The sequence below is a fragment of the Odontesthes bonariensis genome, chromosome 7, assembly GCF_027942865.1.
Source record: "Odontesthes bonariensis isolate fOdoBon6 chromosome 7, fOdoBon6.hap1, whole genome shotgun sequence".
NCBI lineage: Eukaryota > Metazoa > Chordata > Actinopteri > Atheriniformes > Atherinopsidae > Odontesthes > Odontesthes bonariensis.
This window is the reverse complement of record NC_134512.1, coordinates 28,058,110-28,074,523: the sequence shown is the minus strand read 5'-3', so window position 1 is coordinate 28,074,523 and position 16,414 is coordinate 28,058,110. Positions and strand designations below refer to the sequence as shown.

Genomic DNA, 16,414 nt, shown 5'->3' with positions numbered 1-16,414 from the left:
TACTGGTTTCATTATATTTCTTTGAACCATATAAAGCTTTGTTCCTCAGCATTTCTATGGCATCTATCTACATAGATAGATTTAGGTTAGCATAATAAAAGAGTCTTATTAAAGTGTTGGGCTACCACGTATAGCATAAGATGATATTAAAATAATTTTGATACTCATTATGTTTGATGATGGTACAAGTATACAAGAGTGGATTATGTAAATTATACACAAGTCTAGAAAGTAGTGAAATTATTATGAAACCCCCCCACACACATACATTTCTGTATTGCAGTGCCTATGGTTTTCAGTCAATCTTCAAATTGCAGTCATTCAACTAACTGTGTGTAAATCGTCAAAACAAGGACAGTCTGAGCTAGAGTTGATCAGTGAAGGTGAACTGAGCTGCCTCATCATAATGTGATGCACAGGATGTGGCCATGACTGATGGCTTTCCAGCAAGCACAGGCAATGAGACGAACGTTGTTATAATATTGTCTGGGGGTATCTGACCATTTATCGATGTTTTCCATGTGGGAAACCATGTGGGTAATAAGTGGACTGAATAATGGCTCCCTTATGAAATTGTCGACTTGCTCCAAATTGGGCCCGTCTCAGTTGCCACAGTGTTTATGTTCAGGTCCACAGGTACTGGATGGGCACTGGCTCAATGGGTTCAGAATGGGCATCATAGCTGGGACTGATTTGGGCCGACCAAAAGGCATTCCAAAGAGTTAGAATAAAGATGTGAAATCTTTGTAAAGTGTTTGCAGCATAACAAGTCTGTCACTCAGGAGGCAGAAAGTAAAGAGGAAAAAGTCTGAGAAAACAGGACTGATAATGGTAGAAACCTGTATTACAAATCAGGGGAATAGAGTCTTGAATATGAGCACGGCAAGGCTGTATTGGGTCTACAATAAGTCTTGTGCCCTGCTGCTTGGAATTACACTGATCTCACTGATTCCTTTTGTATTACAGAAGTCTGTCCACTTGAATTGCAGTAGCGCTTTCAAAAGAGAATGGGATTCAGCTGCAGCCTGTATCCTGTTTCCTTTGTACATGCTGCCGCTAGGGTCAGTCATAGCCAAACATAATCTGATGTATACATCTATTTGACTGTGAGACCCAGTGAAAGTGTGATATTTTTACTTGTTTTTACTTTCTTTGATATGTTTTCTATTTTATGCTTTTATTTTTATTTTTTATTCCTGTTTTATCTTCACTGTAAAGCACTTAGGTCACCTTTTGGATGTTGTAAAGCGCTATATAAAAAAAATGTTGATTTATTTGTATTTGATATTCAGCGCTGCTAAATAAAAGTTATTTTCAGCTTAAAGTTATTTTCTGATTATTTATGTATCAATTTGTATCATTTGTGCGTAAAAATGAACCAACAACCAGGATAATTTATCTGCATTTCGTAAAAACATATCAGGTAAAAAAAAAATGCGACGAAGCCGTTCGCGTAGTTGTGACGTCACCAACCGTCCAACAGTCAACGTTGCAGCCATGGAGGAAGTGAGAGGTGAGTGTGATCTCCTCATTCATAGCTTCTTCAAATCATCCGTTTCACGGGCATACACTAGCTGTTGCTGCAGCCGTTTATTTGAAATAAATACACATGTTGTGGGTCACCAGTATGACGAAACCCAACCCAAAGCCCACCGTTATTCAGCGTCGACTTCGCTGTTTCAGCCGGCGTTTTGTTTGTGCAGCCGAATTTAGCTTGTTAAAGCTGCTCTGTTAGCACTCCCGAGCGAAAAATACATAACTAAATAACGGGTAGCTGGGCTTTTTGATTGCGTGTAAAACTTTTACAGGCGTTTATTACATTTTAGTGTGAAGAACAAGCAAAGCGTCGCTGGTTTAAAACGTGCTTACTGTGTGAGTTTCTGTCAGTGCACGTTGCATCGTCAGCTGGTCGCAAAATAATGTATCCCCAGCGGAATCAGCGTCCTTCTTTCATTGTTTTAGCAGGAGAGCATCTTTCTCATGTAGGTTATCGATTTCTATTAAAATATGGAGTACAGTCCATACTGTAATAACACTGACAGAGCTAAAATGTTGCGTATTATTAGTCTGGTCTGATGCACTGTAGTACTGTAAGCAAGTAGCCTATGTGTGCACCTGCTGTAGGAGGACCGGAAGGACTGTTTTGTCTGGCCTGTGGAGTAAAGAATATTGAATAGAGTTTTGTATTCTTTAAATGACATATCCTCTAGTGTTTCCACTGACCTGTGCTGTGCAAAATTATGCGTGGGGGAAGGTTGGACTGAAGAGTGAGGTGGCCAAACTGGTGGTTGGTGGAGACCCCCTTGCTGTCATAGAGGACAATAAACCCTATGCAGAGGTAAGCTCCAGAGATCTATCTGTTTAAGGTGACTATCAGAGAGGTGAAAAAAACTGTATTAGGAACAGAAAAACTTACTAATGTCACTAAGTTTTGTGGAAGCATGCTGTCTTGCTGAAGAGCTCTACTTAATTTTGTAAACGCATGAGCAGGGGTACAAATTGGTTTTCATGCCATTTTGAGTGCTGTCAATGAAGATTTGGCTTTAGATTGTATGACACCCATGCAGCCTGACTGCAGAAACTACAATGGCTCAGCAGATGTTTAGATATCACCTCTGGGACCGTACCAGTCACAAGATTTTTGCTTAAGATTCATTCATACTTATTGTAAATGTTTATTTTAATTTAATGTGTCGACAGTTTTGCTGTGATGGTTTTGCAACTAAAATCGCGATGCCAGTTTCAGCAGAAGATCAACAAAACGCAGTCATTTAAATCCAGAAATGAATATTTAATATTTGCCTCACGATAGACAATTGGAGCTTTCATTAAATGATGGAAGCAAGAGGAGAGCAAACATGGGTCAATAACAAAGAAAGATACCGGTAGATGGATGTGATGTTTGCTTTGGTTGACTCCAGCGTGTTTTAATGCAGCTATTCTAAAAATAATGCAAAAAAGATCATTTACAGGTAAAATATTCCCCGATTGGGATATTTAAAAAAAAATATGAGAAGTACGATAGGCCGAATCACTTCATATTAGAAGAATAGATGCAGTTTTGAAATTAAATACCATTCCTTTAAAATCCAGATGATTGTTGCTGAATTGTTTTATTCAGCCTTGGTGGAGCTAAACAATCTCACCCTGCTCGTGGATATAGATGTGCTGTTGTTCCCCAGCGTGTTGGTAGAGGGGCTGGCTTTCTCCGTGGCCTTCAGAAGTCTTTATTTAGCCACAGCTGCTCTGCGGGGTTTGTCATGAAGTTCATTACTTCAGGCTCCGACTGCGGTGACATTCTGCAGGGCCCCGGCGTTGTTGCTGATCACGTTCATCTTCGTGGTTATCGACAAGCGGTGGTAAATTGTAGCTAAAATGTTTAGCATGTCTGATGATGAAGTGTTTTTGCCTGTTTGTACCATGGAAGTTTAGGGAGGATTGTTATCTCTTTTTCCAACGCACTTGGCTTCATTCCATTTTAGTGTAATAGGAAGGAACTAAATGACATGAAAGAGTTTGAAATGTCACATGATGTGGCTCAATGAAAGGTTAAAATAACTGTAATGCACTGAAATTATGCCAAATTTAACACTGAGGTGGTCACTGTTTATCCGTCAAATCCGTCTCCTTTAGTGACCGTGTCCTTCATTTCCTTCAAGATATTAGGAGGAACCCTTTTTTTAAGCTCTCATCTTGCTGAATATAAATAATTTTGAACTGTAGGATTAGATAAACATAATGATAAGCCTTTGTCTCGGATAACCTCGGCACCAGTAGGTGTCTCTTTAGAAGAATTAGGATGCTTATTGGCATTTTATATTCTAAAATAAAATGTATAATCATTTGTAGTTCTGACATGGTCACCTTCCACGTACAAATCCACTCCTGTAACCTTTGTGTCTCCTCCTGCTCACGCCAACTAACAACATGTGCTTTCACCTGAACGCACTGCTGTTTGTTCCAGCTGTGGATGGGTGCCCACCCTAAAGGGGATGCCCAGATTAAAGACAACAGGATCGCACAGACCACCCTGGGCCAGTGGATCGCCCACTATCCCGCCTGCCTGGGCTCCAAGGTGAAAGACGCCTTCCAAGGCCAGCTGCCTTTCCTCTTCAAAGTGCTTTCTGTCAACACAGCTTTGTCCATACAGGCCCACCCCAACAAGGTGAGCGCACAAACACACGTACATGCGGTTTTCAAAGTCTGTTGGCTTCTTATTCTGAATTTAGTAATGTTTAACAGATTTTTTTTTTTTTTTTACCAATCCAAACAATATGCTGAAAAGGCCGTCACGCCACACTGAGTTCTATGTTTGAACAGAACTGATTAAAATACAGAGCAGAGAGATTTCAAAATAAGGTCGGCTACACTTGTGCAATATAATCAATCCATCACTATAACTTGTATGAATGCTGTGACATAGCATTTTAAGATTGAAGGAATCAGTCCCATCATCCTGGGAGTTGGGATAACTTTTCAGGGTTGACAGAGTGGAACAAAGTTTATCCAAATACTGAATGAGTCATTTATAGTAGCATTTAAGTTTTAAAGCATTAATGTTTTGTTTTTTTGTTTTTTTCATTGGAACAAAATTTCTGATTATGTAATTTTAAAGAACACAGATGACTTTTTATGGGTTAGATTTAAGCCTAAAGAAAGACTGATAGATCAGAACAGATCTGAATATTATTCATTTCAGTTTAAACACTCCACCTCTATGTGAAGTGAACAGAGGTTATTCCACATGCTGTCTGCTCTCCCTTTATTAACTTTCCTCCTATTCTGTCTTTTTTTTGGGGGGGGGGCTGGGTTTAGGAATTAGCTGCTAGTCTCCATGCTCAGTTTCCAGAACACTATCCAGACAACAACCACAAACCAGAGATGGCAATCGCTCTCACCCCTTTCCAGGGCCTGTGTGGCTTCAGACCCGTGGAGGAGATCCTGAGGTTTCTCAAATGTAAGGCTCTGTTTACATTAATTCATTTCACCATTTCTTTGCGTCGGCGTCTTGCAAACTATTTACATTTACACTGAAACGGGGATCGGCTGATTCGCTAGTCACATGACTAATCAGCCATCACATCACATGATCGCCCTTGCATCTGGAGCATGAGCAACTGCTTTATATTAACAGATTTATCAGGGCTGCTCTGGACATTCGAAAGTTCTCGCGCCATTCTTCGGCGACAACAACTTGGTCCACGAAATTGTCCCACCATGCGCTGCTTCTTCCCGGTCTAACCCAAAAGCGGCGCTCCATGTACGGCTTGCGTTGCTGCAGTGGCTGGGTTCTCATTATAAAAGCCGAGTAGCTAGAGCTCAGCACTGCGGATCCACGTTTTTTACCGTTTATAACTGCTAAAATCAGCATCGTATGCGAATGCTTACGTGGGCTCCGGCGTCTTTGAATCCTTCCACCTATGAAGTCGTATTCCAGTATTTTAATGTAAATGGACAGTGCATCCGCGATAGAAACGATATAGAAACAGATTAGTATAAATGGCACCTGAGTTCCAAACTTCTGCAGTGTCATCAGATGATTGCAGGCAGGATTCTGGGACTTTTTGTGTCAAAGCCGCACATATGCGCTGTCGACTGAAGGCTAAATTCTTCTCAGGCTAAATCCATACCTCTTGTATTTGTGCGTGTGTATCTGACAGCGGTCCCAGAGTTTCACGCTTTGGTGGGCGACGAAGCTGCAGAGGAGCTGCGGTGCAGCGTGGGAGATGAGGTCCGCACGAGCCGGGCGCTCAAGAGGTGCTTCTCCAGGATGATGAGCTGCGCGAAGAAGGTGTTCGTGGACGAGCTCAACGAGCTGGTTAAAAGAGTGACTGAAGAGGGTGAGAGGGCTGATCATCAAAACTCCCAACTTTTTTTTTTTTTTTTTTTTTTTTTAACCCTAATCCCTGATAGGGGACATTTTTGTCCTCTTGGGGTGTACTTTCTCCTCTAATTTCACACTGGAATAGTGATACTCATCATATTTGGTCCAGTTGTGCATTTTTGACTATTTTTTTTCAAATTTTAAAACACACATCATATACAATGCAATTTTTCATTGTGTAGAAAAAAAATTTCTTAATTTCTGAAAAGGGACATAATTGAAAACTTGATAGTTATGATCAGAACTGAAGTGGAATAAAAGATTTAAAAATATTAATATATGATGTTTTTAGGTCATTTTAAAAGGGGACAAAAATGTCCCTTTTCAGAAATGAAGACATGGCAAAAAAAAATTGAATCCCTAACAATCAATGTTGTTGCTGATCATTAACATATCCCAGACCATAATTATCCCCGCTCAACAATTCCACTTTGCATTCTATATATTGAAAATATAGCAGTTTTTGTGGGGGTTTTTTTGTTTGTTTTTTTACAGAAATTGGCGTTTATATCATATAAACCATTATTTAAAGGGTTAAATTTTTGAAAATAATTTAAATTTGGTAGTTATGATCAGAACTGAAGTGGAATAAAAAATCTATGGGAAAAAAAGCGGAAAAAAATATTAACATATGTTTTTAAGTTGTTTTGAAAGGGGACAAAAATAAAAATGTCCCCTTTCAGAAATTAAGTTGTGTTTTAAATCAGGTATGAGGGTTAAAGTTAATAAGTGTGTTTTAAATTGTCTGTGCATGCCTGCCCAGTAGTGCTATTCTTTGTTACTACCACCAGGAGGCAGCAAAGTCGTCATTTATCCTGTAACAGTAAAAAATGGGGAGTTTTAGAACACATGTAGAAAAGCACTGGTGGTTAGTTGTTCCACTTTCCATGAATGTGTCTGACGTGTGCAGGTGCTGCAGGGAAGGACACGTCGAGCAGCCACGGTGACCTGTTGCTCCGCCTCCACTCCCAGTACCCCGGAGACATTGGCTGCTTCTCCATATACTTCCTCAACTACATAGACCTGGAACCAGGCCAGGCCATGTTCCTGGGAGCCAACGAGCCTCATGCTTACCTTTATGGAGGTCAGTAGGTCATTTTCACGGACAACTATGATATGTATAACAACCTCCGTAACAATGGAGCATTTTTGTCTCAGTTTATCTGTTGGTCTTAAAGAAGAACAGGGAAAAAAAGGAAACCCACTGATTTAAAAACAAAATGTTTACAGCGAATATTGCTGAAATGAAGCAATTTTACTGCATCGCATCCCAGGGGCAAAACGCCCTCTGCGAGCTCAGCGTTCTGTGGACAGAGATGGATAGCAGTGTCTTTGCTTACAGCTGCCTAAGCACATCAGAATCCAGTGCAGCTAAGAGATATGTCGTTGTCTGGCAAAATAGCACTCTATCCACTTACTCATCCCAGAGTTGAGCTTAAGTTCACAACCACTGTCCAAAAGAATTCTGGGAAATCACTAATTGTAAAAACATAAATCAAGTGGAAGTGAAGAATTGGCTCCTGGGAAAAGCCTTTAAAATCACAGGTTGATTGTATCCCAACAGTTTAAGACCATCTCAGAATTGATTTTTCCATTTTAAAGGGGAGTCGGCCGCCATCTCTGCTTATTTAAAACTGACTCGTCTTCTCTCTACGTTCATCCATCCAGACTGTATCGAGTGTATGGCCTGCTCAGACAACACCGTCAGGGCTGGACTGACACGGAAATACATCGATGTTAACACGTTGTGCGAGATGTTGAGCTACAACCCAGCGCCTGTCTCTTCCAAAATCTTCCCGTGTGTCCAAGATCCCTCAGACCCCTTCGTAGCCCTGTACGACCCCCCAGTATCAGACTTTACCGTCTTGAAGATTCAGGTAGGAACCAATCCAGATCTTGATGCTCAGGCCACATTGGGAGGGATCTATGACTACATTCTTTTTATAGCATTACAGAGTAAAAGAACAGGATGCATACAGTCTATGGAGCATTTCTGTCTTCCATTTACATTTGAATCAAAATGAAAATGGAAAAAAAAAAGCTTACAACACATTTGCTGCTTGTTGTTGCCAACAGCTGGCAGTATGAGACATAGCCTTGGCATGAATTTGCAGATAGAGCGGGGAAGTCGGATCACGTCACAAGTGGTCTGTCGAAACGCGTGCAGATGCATTTTAATGCCTAATGTAAAGGGATGTAAGCAGAACGAGATTTGATCACTTAAAAACACCTGCTAATAACGGGTGTAAACAGGGTGTTTGTCTATTCAAAGAGGTGCTTCCACTGTGGTTACCAGTGATGCTGTGCGGTGCCTGTACATAACCTACTCTACTGTTCACTACTCTACTGTTTTTTTTTTTAATGCAGCAGTATGACAGTAATGATAATGATTTCAATCCCAACAACATTTAACATTCCTAACAAGTACTTGCATTGCTCTAAATTCCTTGTTTTACTTTTACTCTGCCTTTAGAATACAAAATCTACAACGTAACGCTGACGCCACGGTTTCTTACTGCACTGTTGTTTTGGATAAAAGCATCCGCTCACTCAATGTAGATCAAAACTGTGACTTGGTAATCACAGTGGCATTAATTTCTGTGGTAATGCAAGTGGGATTTTTTTTTTTTTTTAAAGAAATTCTCAGCCATCATTACCTGTGAGAAAGGCCCGTCTGAACTCCTGCACTCATGTTATTGCTGGGACCTGAGCTTTTCATGCAACAAGCTGTTATTTCACTATTAACTGTCCCACCTGACCTAATTCGGGGAATATCAACATAAGCGTGCATAAATCCCCAGGCAGAGTCTGAATGTGCGTACTCCTGCTGAGGACTCTCCTGTCCCCCTGCAGGTCCCAGCCTCGGTGAAGGAGTACACCGTAGCTCCAGTTGACAGCGCCAGCATCCTCCTGGTCATCGAAGGCGACGCCACGGCAACCTGTCCTGCTGCTCTCTCTGACATCGCGGTGAAGCGGGGGGCCGTCCTGTTCGTCTCAGCCAATGAGAGTCTGTCCCTGCACATCACTTCGCCGTCAGGGATGACCCTGTTTCGAGCCTGCTGCCTCCTGTAGGTGTGAGGCGGCTTTGTGTGAAAGCTCAGGCTCCCTGTTTCGTTGTGGTTTAATGTAAGAAGATCCGCATTATGAATTAGGCCCAATTACTCTGTAGGAGCTAGCTTTCGAATGCAGTTTGTTGGTGTTTGACAGTGCCCGCTTTCCCCCTCAATCTCCAACTCCTCCTGTGGACCGCCGTGCCGCACCCAGCAGTGTTCATCTTAAAAATCCAGCAGTAGTCCCGTTCCGTCCCGTTAAGTATGAAAAGTTCAATCCTGTCCACAATGCTCAGAAGACTCAATCGTTTCAGGTTCCTGATAAATTAAAGATTAAGCTATTTATAATTTTTTGCCACAAGCCCATTTAGCTGCTTTTATGGAGCTTAGTCGAGTAGCTAAAGTTGACTCCCTTAAAATCGTGTTATGGGATTAAAAGCTCCAGAACAGTTTCCTCTGAAGTAAAAAGACTGAATGAACAGGGAAACAGGCTGCAATCTGTTAGCAGGTATTTTGCTGGGAGCTTTATGAGATTTGACCCTTTTACTCCAGATTTTTCAATAAGTTGTTCAAACAGCACCACAGGGGGGATGTGTGGCAGATACATTTACATCATCACAACCAAGCACATCTGTTTTAAGAACCAGCAGTTGTCTTCCCCTCAGGACCACTGGTGCAGTATCATCTCATTTTAACTTTAGCTTGAAAGAGTCAAATATGCATCATTCAGACTCATCCTGAGTGTAATACAGAGACGCCTGTGCATGTTTGATTTAGAGCAGTGACATTGCAGAGGGCCGTCGTCCCTGCCGTTGTAATGCTACGTGTCAGTTGTATTAAAGGTGATCCTACTGAGATTACAGTTTTGACCTTTAACAGTGCATGCTCACAGTCTGGAAACTTCTCATCAAAAAAAGGAGCAGACAGGAAGTGCCCCAACTCTTTCCGTCCCATGAAGCATGACCATATGGGGATCAGGAATGCCTATCGGTTTAAACTCCTTGTTGCGTCTGATTAAAGCTGCACTACCTTTGCTTGTTGCTTTGTTACACAATTAGTCCCAAACGCGTAAACACTTCCACTTCTTGTAAAGCCAAACAAGATGCTGCATGCATTTTCTATGGGGTTATTTGGAGGCAAATTTTTTGACTTTGTATGTTGTGTTTGTTTGTACCGATAAATCAGTCCGTGACATTACAAACTAAGGAAATCATGTCCTGAACAAAGCCGTAAAAGTTTGACTTGATCATTCTAACTTGGATGAATGGTGTGTTTTTCACACCATGATCTTTTATTGTGACCTACTTTCCAACATGTGGATACAGCGTTTACTAGATGAATTCATTGTTGTATAATGCTCCAGCCCACACAAATGAATTCAGTCTTATCTGGATGTGGGATTTCTTGTTGTAATACATTTTCTATGCTAACCTGAGTCAAACATTTAGGAATGAATGCTCGATCAAGACTGACTGCCGATGGAAATGTATTTCTCTGAATGAATGAAGCCTCGCTGCTTATTTAACTAACTTCATGAACATATGAGATGTCCGTTTATCACTAAACTTATTCTTTATTCGGTTGCACTTAACTTTTAGTTGTTTGTTGTTGCTAAAATTGCTGAAATATTAAGTATAAATTAGGACGTGAATAGTTTAAAGTGATCTAAAACCATGTACTCAAATCCATCTCTACTTCCTTAACGGTTTCTTTTTTTTTTTTCCAATTAACCTTCACAAGTCTTTGTTACTGATCGTCTAGTTTGATTCCTTCACATTAAGGACTTTGCACAGTTATAGTTTGTTTTGAGATGCACAGAACGAAGGCCACTGATCGTTTTCCTTCACCCTTTTACGGGAACATGTCTCACGTTTAAGTGTTTTTTGAATGTGGTGACGCTGTAGCATGACACAGCAGAAAATATGTATGTAAACGTGGTTTAATAAATCCTTGTTATGTTACTCCACCCGTATCGTTTTGTCCCCACCATCTTTGTTGGGTAAGAAACTAAGCTTTCCCATCGCATCGTCCACACGAAGGCCAGAACTCCAGGTTTTTATGGTTTTAATGTTGTGGCAGAGCCGTTTGTAGTGGGGATACTGATCAACTGATTGGTGGAATCTGATGATTTTTAACTTGATCTGCCAACTTCATGCGCAAAGGTCTGAGAATTGTTTCCCCCCGTCAGTAAATGCACCACTCATGCATTAACAGACGCATACTGGCAAGGGATCCCTGTTTCGCACTGGATTTTAACAGTTTTTTTTTTTTTTCTTTCTCGCTGTTGTCCTGTTCTCTAATGCATTTTTGAATTTCAAAAAAAAAAATTGAGGCTCACTTTAAAAACACAAATGTCTTAAAATTATCCAACTTTAATATAACTTTCCTAAATGAATCACATCATTAAATTCATAAAGCTCACACTATATGTTCTCAAAATACAGTTAAGATTTTCTGTCTGCATCACTGCAGAGACTTAAGTGCTTTTCCCCCACCAACGGTGAACAATCCACCAACAGCTAAAAGAAAGAGAAACGTGTTGTGAAGTTGTTCTCAGCACACAACGCGCTTTAAAAGGGTGGTGTGGTCAGCCAGGCTGCTTTTTTTTTAAAAAATAAAAGCTGCCTTACAGCGTTTACTCAAAACTACAAATGTTATAATAATGGTTGACGCAAAAGCGTGTGAAGGTCTCCATCGCGCTCCTCTGTCAGGTTCACGGCCTGTCTGAAGTGCTCCCACAGGGGGCGCTGTCCCGGCAGTTTACAGGATACTTTAGTTGTGGCAGCTGCCACAGGTGGTTTGTTGTTCATACTGTCCAGAGTAAACTTGTGCCTTAGAACCACCTCCGGCGTAGGCTGAAGGAAACTGTACAGCGTCTGTAATGCCCGCACGTCCTCCAAAGCATTATGGGCCTTGTAGTTCACCCCCAGCAGCTCCCTGACCAGATTCTCCTGGCGGAAACTCTGCAGGCCACGGTCCTTCAGCATCTCCCGAGCCAGCGGTAGCGTGTCGACACAGCCCGAGAGCGAAGACTCGAACTCGGCTCTGAGGTCGAGCTCATCGAGCACGCGCGCCAGCACCGGACAGTCAAAGCGGCGAATGTTATGGCCGACGAGGAGGGGGCGTCCAAGCATTTGAAGGAAAGCGATGAAGGAGACCAGGACTTCTTTGAGGGAGTTTGTAAGAACGGGCTGCCGATGGAGGAACAGCCTCTGTCTGCTCACCTTGAAGCCCGTTACTTTAGCGGCTCCTCGCTGTATTCGACACCGAGGAATAACGTAGAGGTTTAGCGAGTGGCCTCCGCTCACCGCAGCCAGCTGGACGATCTCACAACTTTGACCTGCTCGAAGGAAGCAGACAGCAACGTGTCACTTCAAGGTGCTCTGAGGCATTTTTGACACGGTCGAAATATCAACTAATGTTCAAGACAATCTTCAAAGATTTACTTTTCCAAAAAAAAAAGTGATTAATAGGGAGATACAGAAGGTATACATCAAAATATTATTTTCTACATATAATCTATTAAGAAATGTGCTCATTTGCGGAGTTATGATCAGTTGAGGAAGGTCTTAACCAGACTAGGAAAGAGGTTCTGTTTCTAGCATCATGATAAAATACTCCTGATATAGAAAGTTTAGCTAATGCATTGAAATTATTTTTACTATTTCCATATGCGTGTGCAATGATGACTTGCTTGCTGCTGCTAGTTGCAAAGAAGAACAGCTTACACATAAAAGCTCACATGACACATGAAGTTATATCAAAAGGGGGATAACAAAAATCTCCTATCTGGCTGTGCTGCACCTTAAAGGTAAGTGGTGTCTTGCAGTTTGGGGGGTCTGCTAAAACTGGCTGCTGCTAAACAGGTGTGACACAATACAGAAGATAACATTCCTACCTCAGTTATTTGACTGAATTAAGTTGAAATGATAGAATCATATCAAAAAGGGGAATTGTTAAAATTGGTTTTGTTCTTAGACATTATGAATGAAATAGTCTCAGTACTTTTCCACGATGACCTAAAGTGATCCAGGAATGGGAAGACAAAACAATTAGCCTGGGAAAGCAGGTGCAGATTCTCACACACACACACACAGTTTGGCTGATCCAGAGAATATGACGAAGCATGTTGAACCTACTCATGTCCAATCATACTCGGTCGAGTGTGAGTCCAACCTATGAGGCTATAAATGCAAATGATACCCGGAAATCGAGGCTCAGTCTGACGGATTTCCTGCGGGAGCTCTGTTCCACTGAGCCCAGCGCTGATATGCTTGACGTGTGACTACCAATAAACAATTTATTTAAAGGAAAACGTCGGAAAATTTCAATTTTCCTATTTTCCCTGACACCTGTCCCCCAAAATCGATTTCTCACACTGTTTTACATTATTCAACCCATAACCTTGCGCTCCCAGATTTTTTCACTTCTGGCCATGGGCGCAGCCATGTTCAGCCACATCCGAGCATATTTCACGTCAGAAATGCAATTCTACTTGAGCAGCGGAAATAAAATTCTACTTGTGTGGCGGGAGTGTGCTCTAACAAAGTGTAGAGTGTAACTTGGAAATACACAATGATTGAATACTACCTGTATATAGTAGAATTAGAAATTATTTTTATTTCAACATGTATGTTCACATATATCTGTAGTGATAGTCTACAACTGCCTCGTCGGCGTGAAGGAAACCCTTGTAGGTCCCGTCCTGCGACTCATATTTATCCCTGATCGCCCACACCGCACAAGAGGGAATCACTCTTCGGAAGCGCTTCCCAAGTCTCCCATGGAGAAAGTAGGTCACCTGCCGGTAGGCCTGGAAACGGTACACAAGGTTGGGTATGGGGTCCGGAAACGCCTCACGGCTCGTGGATACAACCGGTGAGTCGTTAGCATTTGGCGGCGGTGTCGCGGCTGCTGCGACAGCCACTTGTCCATCCTTATTTTTAGCCTTATCCGACCATCTCGGCTGATGGCTATAAGCTAACATAACTTGGATCGAGAGGCTGATCATGATCTGACTCGGACTCAGGCGAAACTTCGCATTCTATCTCCGGGTCCGAGTCAGACCAAGACAGTTTCTAAGTGTCTTCCATTGCTGTAGAAAAAATGTTTGCATTTCTGACGTCATGTTGAGTGAACATGGCGGCGCTAGGGAGGGAGAGCCAGAGCGGTATAACTTGAATTTCAAACATTCGCGAATGTTACTCTCTCGGGCTGACAAATGTAAACAAGGTGAGAAATTGATTTTGGGGAACATGTACCAGGGAAAATAGTAAATTTGAAACTTTCCGGCGTTTTCCTTTAACTTGAGATTCCTCCGGCTTGTTCTTGAGCTGCCATTGAAAGAATCGATCTAACACATCACTCTACATTTTAAAACTGCATCGTCTACCATCTCAAAAACACCTAGTCAGTTTGTTTTTTGCCTCATTTCATCACCTCCATGAGGAGGTAAAGTTTACTGATTGGGTCTGACCTGTAGAGCCAGATCGTTGCAAGTTATTTATTTTTGGTCGTCATTGGCAAAGCCGGATTAACCATATGGGCAATTGGGCAATTGTCCAGGGGCCCTCGACCTCTAAAGGGCCCCAAGCAAAATATCTGATTATCTCTCGCTTATGGTAAACCGCCAGAGCCGTTACCCTCTTCCATTGGTCGGCCCGTTTGAGGCGGAGTCAAAGGTGACGCCAATCAACGGGTTGCGTGATGTCAAGCGTCTGTACACAATTAAAAAAATGCAAACATGGAGAAGCTAAGTGGGAGCGCTAAATGGAAATTAAAAAAGGACATCAGAAACACAGAAAATGGAATGTGCATACACCGAATAGGTAATTTCTTCACTTCAGTAACATATTGCACTATAACTTGATTGTCCTTGTCTTGTCTGTGGACTTCCTCTGTGACGTCTCTATCAGTTCAATACATTTGTGTTGGGAATATGTGTTCTTAAATAAATATCAGATGATTTGAAAGTAGTTGCTTATTCCTTTTTTTTTGTGAAAATGGAGGACACTTCCTTCCCTCTCCGTGTTGTGGGTCAATTTTTGCCATATTATACTGATGCTAATGTGTTTTGTTCTCCTAACATCACATGTGAGTGAGTGGCTTTGACAAGAGGACATAGTGGTGCATTTGTACATCTGTACATCAAAATGCACTTGATGACAGTATGTTATTTACTGTATATTACTGTAATTCATTCTGTATTTTGCCAGATTGTGGTGTTCCTGGGGTCGTGATCATGGGGCCCTTGACTATTGTTGCCCAGGGTACAGCGAAGTGTTAGTCTGGCCCTGGTCATTGGCAGTCTTTGCTTTAAAATAAAAAAGCATTCGGTTCGGTTTCAACTGGGAACTCCGAATCACCGACCTCCGTCCAGTAAAAGAATCAGAGGAAACGCCATCAGAGCTCGGATTCGTATACACTGACGTCAAACACCGATACATTTTACGCTATTTGCGAGACAAAAAAGGAGCTCACATAGAACGTATAAACTTTGGTTATTCTTCGTCCAATTAAAAAAATTCACAACATACGTTAAATGTCCGTACCCAGTCCAGTTGTTTCCAGGTCGAAGAAAACCTCCGGCTGCTTCGCCTTTTCAGCTTCGCCTGACTCTGGCTTTTGCATCACGCCACAAGCTCCATAAAAAATGACCTAAATGTTTCCTTACGTCTAAATCTTGACAGTAACACTCGGGTTTGGTTGAATCCACGAAACAAGGGCTGACTGCAGTCACCATCAGTGAATATTTAGCTGCATTTTACTAAAGCTTATTCGGTAAAAGTTAAGCCCAAGTTGGAACTCTCCCTCCATGTTTTTAAAACTACTACGTAGTAGGGTACGTGGACCGGAAATGTAAACATTTCAAAACAAAGGCCAAATGACGGGAGGGGACGAAACAATCAAAATAAAAGTTTAATTCGTGAATTTAGGGAAACTATAAGAAATCATTGTAAATATTTTTTTTTTAATTCAATCATTGTAAATATTTTAAAAAAAATGTTGAGCTACTTGACGAATTTGAATTCCCCCCATTGGGGGATAAATTAAGTAGCCTATTTTTCTATTCTATTCTATTCTATTCTAGAAACAATGAGGAGCACTAATTGACACTTGACAGATGGCAGCCACGGTCTTTTTGTGTTATTTTGTTTGTTAATAGTGTGTTCTGTCACAATACCGGGGGCTCTTTCACCAGAGAAGAGCTCAAGGACATCAGGGACTCAACCCCTGATGATTTACTCCCTACTTTGATCGCCTCATCTGCGGATTTATTGGACATTCAGGTCTCAGCTGCCCCCACCTGTGTACATGCAGTGAAACGCCGGAGGAGAGGGAAAAGGGCCGGTGCGCTCGTGCGCCTCCGCGGACTTTGCACACAGTTACCTGGAATATAGCTGAGTGAAGCTGACACCCCACCCACGCGAAAAATTCAAGCAAACAGATTGATCGGTTAGTGCTCCGTTTGTGCTGTTAA

At 41.8% G+C, this 16,414-nt stretch overlaps 2 protein-coding genes across 2 annotated transcripts; one reads left to right on the top strand and one right to left on the bottom strand.

The window, feature by feature from the left end:
• The first annotated feature begins 1,464 nt into the window (after window positions 1-1,464).
• Window positions 1,465-10,900, top strand: mpi (mannose phosphate isomerase). Its single transcript, XM_075470410.1, has 8 exons — window positions 1,465-1,513; window positions 2,211-2,338; window positions 3,965-4,165; window positions 4,816-4,957; window positions 5,661-5,840; window positions 6,795-6,968; window positions 7,553-7,761; window positions 8,738-10,900. The coding sequence occupies exons 1-8, from the start codon at window positions 1,498-1,500 to the stop codon at window positions 8,954-8,956; spliced, it is 1,269 nt and encodes a 422-aa protein (XP_075326525.1). The 5' UTR covers window positions 1,465-1,497; the 3' UTR covers window positions 8,957-10,900.
• A 410-nt stretch (window positions 10,901-11,310) lies between these two features.
• On the bottom strand, window positions 11,311-15,765 carry LOC142384755 (protein PML-like). The gene is made up of 2 exons (XM_075471057.1): window positions 15,486-15,765; window positions 11,311-12,274 (listed from the first exon to the last, which is right to left on the bottom strand). The coding sequence occupies exons 1-2, from the start codon at window positions 15,562-15,564 to the stop codon at window positions 11,589-11,591; spliced, it is 765 nt and encodes a 254-aa protein (XP_075327172.1). The 5' UTR covers window positions 15,565-15,765; the 3' UTR covers window positions 11,311-11,588.
• Window positions 15,766-16,414: the final 649 nt, after the last annotated feature.